At 44.6% G+C, this 12,004-nt stretch overlaps 1 protein-coding gene across 1 annotated transcript in view; it reads right to left on the bottom strand.

Moving 5' to 3' along the window:
• jarid2b (jumonji and AT-rich interaction domain containing 2b) overlaps positions 1-11,177 on the bottom strand; it is a 98,622-nt gene extending 87,445 nt beyond the window's left edge. The window contains 1 exon segment of the mRNA XM_068728511.1: positions 10,634-11,177. Coding sequence (XP_068584612.1) covers positions 10,634-10,678 — 45 coding nt within the window. The 5' untranslated portion in view covers positions 10,679-11,177.
• Positions 11,178-12,004: the final 827 nt, after the last annotated feature.

Raw genomic sequence — 12,004 nt, 5'->3', positions numbered from 1 at the left:
GGAGAGAGAGAGAGAGAGAGAGAGGGGCCCACACGTGTATTGCAGACTCTATCACTGGTAGTGGACCTCAAAGGGAGCCTGAATAGGAAGCAAAATAAATGAATTTATGTCAAAGCAGAGTAGAGTAGAAAAGAGGTAGCTTAAAAAAAAGGTCAACGCCACATCGGCTCAAGCTGCATGGGTGGAGCGTAGTGACCCATGTTGTGGGTTTTGTTTCTGAGTCACTCGGCTATCTGGTAGTCATCTACCAAATAGATCGTTTCATTACTGGATGAATTCTGTCCGACTCAAGTCTTTCAAATAAATCTATCCATTACGTTGTCAGCATAATATATTGAGTTTGATATCTAGTGTCTCACACCTCTGAGTCGTAACTAGTTTATCATCGCCCACCCTGATTGTGGACAATGCTTAAAAAAAGAAGAGAGAAGAAGTGCTTCTTCTCACTTCTTTTGTCATATTTGTGAGTGAGTTTTTGTTGATTTACTTTACACGAATAAGACACATAATGAATAAATGAACAACTTCTCCAACTCAAGAACACGACGACAGAACCAAAACCAGATTTAAAAAAAAAAAAGAAGAAAAAAACGTCATATACGACTGAATGGTTTGAGTAATATGAAATTCCACTCTCTATTTCAGGGACTGAATGGTGGGGGCGTTTGTTCAGAATGAAATGACTGCCGATAATGGTAAAATAATTGATCTGCTGTCAGGAAATGGGCCGACATCATGAGAGCATACCGGTTTCTTATGACTTCTGCAATTTACTGAACACAACAACAACAACAGCTGGGTAATACAAGATTAAATAAGTCTAAAATAAGTTAGCGTATTGGTACAAATGCACGTTTTCAATTATCTGAAAGGGCTCTACAAATGGTTAACAAAATAATAGCGTGTTTATTGTTATTATCTTATGAATCTTTAAACTTTCTATTTTCATACCACATCTTTGGACATAAAATGCCCCTTCTCGGCTATACGTTTTCTCAGTTTCACTGTTTCTCACTTTATTTCTCTGACTCACATTGCTTGCAAGACAGATCTAGCTAACTTTCCCCCAGAATGCAGCCAGGAACCAGACGCTGCAACAACAATGTAACTTTACTCTTCATCTAATCCACAGCCTCATGAGCAAGCTCGAAAATAATAAAAAAAGAAAGAGATGTAGAGAGTTTGACTTGCTCAGAAATCTTGTCAGAATGTCAGTTTCTATAGAAACCTGTGGGTGGGAAGGATAAGTGCCCCCCAAAAAACACACACACACACACACACACACACACACACACACACACACGAGGCAAAGAGAAGAGCGTAAAGCAGTTGGGGGGGGGAATACTCTCTAGTCACCATGGTAACTTCCTGCTAGTTGGCTTACGAAGTCATGTTCGTTTTGATTTTCTCTTAACTGCTAACCAACACCTGCATTGTTCATTTCAAATGCGTGAGAGTGAGCGTGCACCCACTGGCTTAGAATCAACCAGTGGTTACCTCATTTCCTAACCACATTCTCAAACAATTAAATCTAAAGCAGCGGCAGCCTTTGTGATGCGCTTTTTGCAGGAGCTGCATTTTCGTACAGAGGGTCATTTCGACAGAGATTGGTAGACAGGGCCTTGCTGCCACTGTGGACATTCCACTTGAGATGGTGCCTAATTTGATTATTTCTATCCTCCTGGATTTCTTCTCCTTGACGATCACAGGTTGTGATTTCCAGAGACTGCCCCCCCCCGCCCCCACCCCCCCTTCTCCTCCCCCCTCAGGCCTTGTGATGTTTGATCAGGGCCAGGGGAGGCTGGCCAGACATTCAGCCCAGAATCTGGCGCCCTTCCCTCAGTGTACCATGCACTCCAGCTCCCTGCTGTGAGGCCTGGAGGAAATCACGCAGCCAGGAGAATTATAAAAGCCCTCATCTATTGAGCAGAGGTTAAAACAGGGGGAACAATACCCTTTGACTCACACTCTGCTTCTCTCTGTGGGGAAACTTAAAAAGCACCTATTGCTCATGAGAAAAATCAATAGGCAAAAAAAAGAAGAAGAAAGAAATCAATACTGCTGCTCTGACTCTTGTCAATTCATACTCTGCTTTTTACTTAGAAATAAGAATGAGAACAACCCCCCTCCCCAATTTACCATCAATAAAAATGTTTGGTTACAGCAGAAAATGGACATTAAACATTGAAAATGTGTCCGACAGCTCTTTTAATACATTTTTGCAAAGGCTTTACAGCGAGAACAAGATTTTACCAAGTGCAAAATGACAACCCCATAGGGCCAGATTATGCCCGTGCATGCATGTTAGGATGTTGGGGGTGTGTGTGTGTGTGTGTGTGTGTGTGTGTGTGTGTGTGTGTGTGTGTGTGTGTGTGTGTGTGTGTGAGAGAGTGTGAGTGTGAGTGTGAGTGTGTGAGTGTGTGAGTGTGTGGCAGAGGGGTGTTGGAGGGGGTTAATTCACACAGCTGTGTAAGATCAAACTGAAGAGAGGTTTCCAAAGTTTCCTTTGCAGACAAAATCAAAACAAAAACGGATGGGAGACTGCGAGATGCCGACGGAGTGGGAGACCAAGAGAAAAGATCTGCAAAGCCACCAACAGCCTAATCATGCAGCTAAGCGGTCGGCAAACATACTCAGTGAAATAAAATAAAAAAGCGAGCGCAAAGACGAGGGCACAGATCCTGCTGATCGTGGTCCTTCTCTGCTACTGCGAGGCAATTTTGCAGCAAGGCGAGGAGAAAATATACCCCCGCTTCCTCCGTCCCGTCTCCAGCGCTGCCCACAGAACGCTCCCAACGCCTCTTTCCTCTCTTTTGTCGCTGCCTGAGCGAATGAGTTGAGAGGGAGGAGGTGAGAGAGATAGAGTGGAACCGCGGAGGGGGGGGGGGGGGGGGGGGGATCCACTCAGTATTCTATTACAAGAGACAAGATTGGGGGGGGGGGGGGGGTAATGCATTTCTCATGGCACTTGGTGGATGGGGGGGTGTAGGATGGATGCAAACAGAATGTGTATATATTGACCTGCGAATCAAATAATCTGTTTATTCTGCCTCTTACAGTCCTCAGCCCCCCCCATCCGCCGCCCCTCCTTCCGCTTTCTCGCGCGTCGGCTCACGCAGCAAACGGTACAGTCGACACGTACAATCGTCCGCCAACCATGTTTCAGCATCAAGACATAATCTTGTCCGTCCTCCAAATATAGTTTGGAGGGCAGAATGGGTATGAGTGAGGGCCAGATGCAGTTAACACCAACACTAAATATTCTAAATCAGTCAAAACACCACAACATATCCAACTCAATTTCTGCTGTTGAATCAAGAAACTTTGTATAAAACCTCTTTACACCACGCTGCCTTCACCACATCTACTGTTTTTATCTTTCAGCGAGGGCTGACACGAAGGGATTAGGCAGCAACAGTGGTCACCCAGCCACTTTGCTCCACTGGCTCATTACTCCCCTGGTTCGGGGGGGGGGGGGGGGGTTGCCATCCTGAATTAAGGCCTCCCTTGCAAGGGGCCAAATGCTCGGTGAAAAGGGTTGCATTCGAGAGCTCTTCCACAGTAGGGAGGTCACCATTCCACAACTATAGCCACGCATGCTGGAGAGCCACAAATGACTGTTGTGGGATAAAAAAAAATTAAAAAAAAGAGGGATAATGACCATCAAATATTTTGCAAAAAGTTATCACAGGAAAATACCCTCATGAGAGATTAAACGAGGGGAGGGAGTGATTTATCGGCCAAGGCAGCGCGGTGCCAGAGAGGACCTGAATAGAGCGGCCAGTGGCTTGTTGGCAGGAAGAAAAAAAAAAGAAAAAAGAAAAAGTGATTCATAGGTTACTGCACTTGCTAAGAGGCTCATGAGGCCGTAACGCATAACAAGAACATTTATGAATGTACACTGAATGGTAAAACTGAACAGGCTGAAATCTGATGAGACTGTACAAGCAGCTATCTTCACAGAAAATAGCATAAGTCAGCATGTAGCATTTTCCTTAAGAAGACCAAGGACGGGACGCTTCAGGATAAACTATTCTCAGTACAGTCAAGACACTGTATGATACCGAGTCTTACTGGCATAATCAGTGACAGTGAAACTGGTATTCCCGGCAGAAAGAGATGGAGTAATGGAGGATCGATAATGACTGAGCCCCCGCTCTGTTGCTTCATCCCTCGAGGCTCAATTCACTGGGTGTGTAAAGACGACGCCGTCACAATAGGGGATCAGATGGGATTGACCACCGGATGAAAATGTAAGGAGTGTTTATGTAGCCAAGATGAAGAGCAGGGAGAAGATCGGTCAGAAGGTCGCCTGAGAGATGTTCATAATGGTCATTAAAAGCTGATGTCAGACTTGGCTACAATGGCTGGGTGATTTAAAAAAAAAAAAAAAACGGATGAAAAATAAACCTAATGCCTCCAAGTTCAGTTTACAGAGCTTAAAAGGGAATCCCGAGGCTAAGCTGCCATTTGAACTAGAAGCAAAGGGATCTGAAGATTTGTATGATTATTTTGTGTGTTTTTTTTTCTTTTCTTAAAAACACAAAAATATGACAATGTTTGCAGAAAGATATACATCAAACAACTCAGTCAATTTTTTCCTCTTCATTCTACTGTTGCTGAATGTCCTTCATGGACCCCACAAAGCCTGCAAGGCCAAAGCAAAGACAAAGCTAAAGTGTTGATTCAGCTTCACAGGGATCCTGAACGGATAAGCGGTGGCAACCACTCACTCATTCTCACACACACACACACACACACACACACACACACACACACACACACACACACACACACACACACACACACACGAGTGAGCGTGTGTGTTCACATACACACACCGAGCCTCTCAGGGCCTGACCAGCTGTCTCACTCCCCCCCATCTCCATCCAAACCCACAGGAGCAGGAGGATATAAATCACTCGTGCACAGAGGGAACGCACGTGGTGTGTGTATGTAACACACACACACACACACACACACACACACACACACACACACACACACACACACACACACACACACACACACACACACACACACACACACACACACACACACACAGTGTCCAGCCGTGCCTCGTGTCCAACTATTGGAGCCCATGCTGTAAAACACACCTGCACAGACCTACGTGCACGCTGCTCATGACTGAAACAAAGGGTCACGCCCAGCGTTATGTGATTACTCCTGTAAACGGCGTACGCTGCTGATATCCACAAGACACATTGGTTTTAAGGTTGGCCCTCAAACCGGTGTGTGTGTGTCAGAAAAGAGCCGGAGATTGTGCTCAATGCCAACAGCTGATAAGAGAAAAGGTCATATTACATAACAGGAGTGTGTGCCGTCCGTGACATAATGCTGCAGAGAAGAAGAAGAGGGAGGAGGAGAAGAAGAGAAAGACAGAGGCAGTAAAGAGTAAACGGGGAGAGAGTCTGTATTTGTGTCGGAGAAAAAGAGCTGAGTGGCGACGCATTTGGCCGCCGAATATCCATCGCCCGGTCCAAATCGAAGCCGGCAGCTCTCACACAGAGACAGAGAGAGAGACAGAGAGACAGAGAGAGAGACTGTAATGATGCAGTAAACTCCGTTGGCAACATAGACCTTTATCTAAAAAATGGGGGGGGGGGGGGGAACGGCTCTCTTCTTCTCATTTCAGCACAAACTTAATAAATAAATAAGGCTGAAATTAAATTAGGCTGGGCTCGCCAATATCACTCCCTGAATTTTTCTGGCAGTGCTCGTGGAGTCGGCAGGCCCTGCGAGAGGAGAGACGGAGGCCAGAGGGATGCGAGGCCGGGGAAGGACTGCTTCCTCTCTGCTTTAAAACTAAACCGCTGAGGGGAGGGGCACGTGAACTGAGGCCTGATGGTGTTTGATTGCCTGACAGGTTTCAGCAAAAATTCCTAATCTGTCACTGTGACACAAAAAGAAGAATAAGGCTGCTAAACACATCCGATTAAGTGTTGTTGTTTTTGTTTTTTTTATCTATTATGTCAAGTATGTAGTATGCAATGAGTTTTGTCTGCAAGGGGTGACACAAACTCCTGGTTTGTTTCAGTTATTTTTCGTTGAGTGTGAACTGCTGGCAATCTTCAAGAGGACTTTTTATATTCTTGGCAGTTACTTTTAATACCACGCTGATACAGTTTGGCAACATAATCAAAAATAGTCCTGCTTTGATTTCCCTCCATTGGTGAATAACGAACAATAAAGCAGGGTGATGTTACTATCAAATTAAAACGTATTATCCTCTGCTGCCTTTTGTTTAACACTATCCCCGACATCCTGCTGGTTTCAAACTTGACACACTCATCACTTTTACATTATGCATGGGAACACACTCATGGCTAAACTGTCTCATCAAAGTGACGCTGATAAAAAATGGAAAGCACTTTCATCTTCATCTGGTGCTTTTCACATGTGCCGCGTGGAACGTCACCGTAGTGAACGCAGTCAAATAAACAGGCAGTAAACCGTTGCTTTTGCCACCGTACACTTTGGTTTTAGCCCTGGTAGCCATAGTGACGGGGGAAGGTTGCAAAGTGAACCCTGCCATGTTGCACACGTGAGGAGAAGGGAGCTTATGAAAGAAGAATTTGCATTGAAACATAAGGTTAAATGAAGCGCATTGAGGCTCAGGCACGGTGAAAAAACAACCCTGTGACCCTCTCTTCATGGTCCGACATGAGGCCCACATTTCATTTGGACAGCCCAAGAACGGGGGAGAGAGAGAGAGAGATAAAGAGAGGAAAAGGAGGAGAGAAGGGGGGAGAGTCTGTTCCTTTGCACTCCCCACTCTCTATTTTTGTTTCCTCTTTTTGTGCACGCTCGACGCACACACTCACAGTGCAATGGATTTCCAACTTGGCCCTCATCAGTTGTGCGCCTGATGAAACAAACACTGACAGCCTCTTTACATTTGTAAAGGCCCCTGCAGCAGCTGTGCTTGTCACACACACACACACACACACACACACACACACACACACACACACACACACACACACACACACACACACACACACACACACACACACACACACACACACACACACGCCTAGCCCCAGCTGGGGCCTACAGGAAAAGCCGAGTCTGCACAAAATGGCCCTGGCTGCACAAGGCTGCACTCTGCCGTGCTCTCTTGCTATTCTCGCTTACGCATTCGCGCGCGCGCGCGCGCACACACACACACACACACACACACACACACACACACACACACACACACACACACACACACACACACACACACACACACACACACACACACACACACACACACACAGTCATGTTTTGTTAGACAGAACAACATTGTCGCACATTAGCGCTTGCTACCTCAGTCATTACACAGCAGCTACCCTCAACCACTGACTTGAAAAGCACCAACAAATTACAAAAATAAATGTAGAAAAAGAAGCATTTTAATCAGTTTAAATTGGAGAACAGGGAGAAAGAGGGCTCGCTTGCTCCCGCAGTGTCACTCTGCCTGACAAAGCATCTTTGGGAAAAAAGAAAAACCTGACAGGGCAGTTTGTCTTTTTGGTTCCATTTACATTGGCGACTATAAATTCTAGTGGAAATGGTAATTGCCTTGTTTGCTTTTATTAAGGACTCAATCTTTCAATCATTTTACGATTATTTTTAATATCACTCGAAGATTGTGGGTGTTTGTTGGGTACAGAGGGTGGGGGTGTTCGGGGGTAACAACTCACACTCATGTTACAGGGGAAATGGTTAAGCCAAGCATGTAGAATTGTCTTACGCTAATTAAGGTGTGGGGGGACGGGACGGGACAGGGGGAGGGGATCAGTCGTGGCCAGGAGTCCTGTCTCAAAGCCCGGAGGGAGGCTCGAGGATCTGGACTCCTCTATGTTGTTGTGGAAATGCACATATGAACCTTATTTGGTCCGGGCCAGACTTCATGCATGCATCAACTGCAGCTGCCGAAAACATGTGACAGATGTGACACGCATGCGCGCACGCACGCACACACACGCACACACAATCAAATGAAAAAGAAAAAGCCAATCCAATTTTAGAGAGTGTGACACTGTTGGCCATCGTAGTCTGGCTCAATTTTTAGGTGCAGACTTGGGGACTTTCAGTTAGTCATCCTTTCTAGTGCACTTCCTGTTTCCTCATATCAGAGGGAGACTTAGGGACATGTAGACAAAATCACTCTCTTTTTTGTAATGTTTGAAAATTCAGAAATTCAACTCTGACGAAGACAAAGGACACTATGGGATGTTAACTGCTACTGCAGAATACACAGAGCTCAAATGTTACACACAAGAGCTGCAATGTACCATGTTAGATTGACCTTTTCAGTCATTTAAAACATCTGTCTTGTCTTCTTGGGGATTAATCACATCTGTGTTACTTTTCCAACAAATAAATGTAGATGCCCATACATTTCAACACATTGTGTTACTGGCGATGATGTAACAGAAAATGTATGTTGCTCATAAGGAGACATGAAGATGTGAGAGAATGATATCATTTTGTAAAGAGTTTCCCCCTCTTCTCTTCAATAAGACAACAATATACAGTGGACCGGACCGTAGAAACCAATTCAAAAGTGGCAAATTAAAAGCTCCTCTGGAATGAATTTTAGTGGAGTTCACACTTGTAGTTCTTATGAGACAGAAACCAAATGGATACTTGAAAAAAGTTCTTAAGAAAAATACCATTCAGATTATTATTATTAGCAGGGAATATTCAGACCCGGCTTTAATCAATTACACACCAAATTTAGTTAATTTTCTATACTTAAGATCAAAGCAAGAATGCACAGAAACAACCCTCTTTATATTTAGTCCTATTGTCCCCTTGCTCCTACAAACCTGTTGCTCGGCTTGGCCTTTTGCAATATTTTTGTATTAGCACAAAACAGATGTGACAAATTGTTTCGTTTGAAAATTAAATCAGCCGCAAACTGTCTGCTGGGGGAAAACACTTTTAAAGACATTCCACGTGCTGTTTGGATTTAGCTCTGCTGACTTCAGCTTCGGGGCATTAGCAGATATAATATCCCGCAACAATAGGGTCTTCATTCACAGCAACAATATATAAATACATCAAAGAAGTGCAACAAACTTTAAAAAAAGACCAGAAACAGAGGCCCGGCCAGCGTGGTCTTCGTGAAAAACGATACACGGCAACTTCAGTCGCGTGACATGCTGAGCCATTCACACTTTGGCGATATTAAAAGTATGTGTTGCATTCACGGAAGGGGGGACACATGGGTGGTTCGCCAGACTAATACAACCACGTCTACCATGGACCGTTTTGTTTTTTTATTTATTTCGCAGCCCCTTCCCCAGAAATTCACCAGTGTTATACTTGCAGAAAGAAAATGGTTGCTTCTCGGTATCGCTTCATACATGAGCCCCTGCAATGCGACTGAACACAGCCTCTTTAAAAAAAGAGAGAGAGAGAGAGAGAGAGAGAGAGAGAGAGAGAGAGAGAGAGAGAGAGAGAGAGAGAGAGAGAGAGAGAGAGAGAGAGAGAGAGAGAGAGAGAGAGAGAGAGCTCAGATCATGCGGAAACACTGTACCCAACCACGTCGTGTAATGTGCGGGTTTAATGTTGAATTCGGTAGCCGAGGACGAGACCCACGCGCTTGTAAGCTACCCCCTTTTAGTATGGCAAACATGAGAGTTATTCCTCAACTGGGCTGCTGCTGCAATATATCTGTTCGTTAACAGAGGTCACACGGAGACCTGCAGGACTATGGAGACCCTGGCGGACTTCTCGTGTATAGTAAAGACTAATGGCGAAAGGCAACCGCATCACAACAAACACAAGAGTGCCCTCGTGCCGTTTCAAGTGTTGGAAATTGAACGAATATGCTGGAACGAACCCCCCCCCCCAGCTCTTCCTCACTCTTTATGGAGAAAATTAAAGAGCCACAACAGTCTGCGAAACATGTCGCTTTGCCAGCCCTTCAGCAGCAAAAACACACGCACACACACAGCGGACACAACGCCACCGCGAACATAAACTCTGCACGTGATATGTTTGTACGTATATATTCTCTCAAGGTAAGAGCTCAGTTTGAAGCGGAGGTGAAACGCTCAGCATGGGACGAAATGGAAGCCGAAATAGCTGAGCCATGGCCGACAGGCTCGTCTTCACGGCTCTGAATGGGAAGAAATGGGGCGCGAACAAAAGCGTTTTCCTGAAAACAGTTCGCCCAAGTCTTTTAATTCCCCACCTTATTAATGGCTTTATCACGTAGCCGAGACACGCTGTGCATCCCCCCCCACAAACACGCGTTAAAACGAGTCAAAATGAGCGAAGCAATCCCCCCTCAAAAGCACCCGATGTTCAAATAGCCTAAAACATGTCTGATGTCGAAGAAACGCTGCAACACAGACCTTGAATAAACATAGCTGTCTCTTTAAATTACAAAAAAAAAACATGCAATTGTTAGCACGCTGATGTGACTTACAGTCGTTACCTTTAAATGATATCTGACCCAAATAGTACACGAGCTGCTTGATGGTAACCTTCACAGTCCGCGATGAAAGTTTATGCATTTTCATCGAGGCGAGCGAGGCAAACTTGAATAGAGCGACTCGTTTCGGTGAAGCAAATGTAGACACAGATGTGTTTTGTTTTTTTTACTTACGTATTTCTTTTGAATGATATTCCTCTTAGGTCTTTCCTTGCTCATTATGCAATCCCAAAAAAAAATTGTTTTGGCTATAGAGAGAATGGCCACATGAATTTCTTTCTTTGACTCTCGCCTCTCTCGGAGCACCACCAAATGACGATTTAAATCCCCGGCTCTTGTAGGAAAAAGCTCGCTGGCTTTGCAGAATCCTCCTTCGGCGTTTCCCCTTTCAAACTACTCGGATGTAAATCCCACAAAAAAAATCAAGGGTCGACGACGGACAGAGACGGACTGGACCCACACTCGCTTGGGGATAACATAGTCAAAACAAACGCACAACAATAAGTTCCATTCGCCAAAACGGCTCGGCTTCTCGTCTCTGCGCACTCACTCCCGGCTCTTTTCAAATGCATGAATATACTTGAGGGTGATGCCCACGAGTTACATCTTGTTCGAGGTGACGACACGACGAGAAATTAATAAATATAAATTAAAAACGAAACGTTAGGTTGTCACGTCGTTTTTTCTTTTGAAAGCTGGAGCCTGCGGTCGACGAGAGAGAGCTCTCCAGCGGCACTGCTCTACTGACTGAGCTCAGCTCCTTTCTTCCCCAGCCTCAGCCTCTCAGCCTATCACGTCCTTCACCATTCAGCGGCAACTTCAAACCTCCCAGTGAGACGGCCCTCAGCACTTTGCACTGCAACATAGTCCGTAGTGCCATATTATTTTATGGACTCCCTTTGTGTTGGTTGGTAACTGCAACTGGCAGTTTACAGTGGTCTTACAATAAACGGTGCGTTTTTAATATTAGTTTTGGGGCCTCTGTGTTTCCGAAACGTGAGTGGTCAAAAGTCGGCTGAGTTTATACTTCCCCTTTGCTGGTATTTTAAATCATATGATATCATAATATTCCTATGGTGATGATGTGTCTAAGCTCAATGATAAGTTGAGAAAAAGAAGAAAAAAAAAGATATATATATATATATATTTTAATGTCCTATCATGATCTCATGCGGAGCAGTCACATGTTTTTCATACACTACATTTATAGTGTGTGTGTATGTGTTTTTGTTTTTTTTACTTTTGTTAAGCAAAATCAGTCACATTTCAAAGTAAAAGAAGAATTCTCAGAAGAGTAATGGGACAAAGTAGTGGTTCCCAAATGTTCATGTAAATGTCAGCCACCCAACCCCCAATCTCCACATCACCCCCACAACCGAATGAATGGTGGTTAAACATTAGCGTATTCATTTTATAGAATGCAGTGCTTTCAGGAACCCTTGTAGTTTGGGGGTTTACTTAGATTTTTGCAGGCCTAGCCGCACCTCTAGCAGTGGAAAGCAGTGAATGTTAAAACACATTTGTTTTCCTGAGCTCATATAGAGT

This window comes from Cebidichthys violaceus, unplaced genomic scaffold (genome assembly GCF_023349555.1).
Source record: "Cebidichthys violaceus isolate CVI_PGR_0920_01 unplaced genomic scaffold, fCebVio1.0.p SCAF_42, whole genome shotgun sequence".
Classification (NCBI taxonomy): Eukaryota; Metazoa; Chordata; class Actinopteri; order Perciformes; family Stichaeidae; genus Cebidichthys; species Cebidichthys violaceus.
This window is presented reverse-complemented; position numbering and strand designations above follow the sequence as displayed.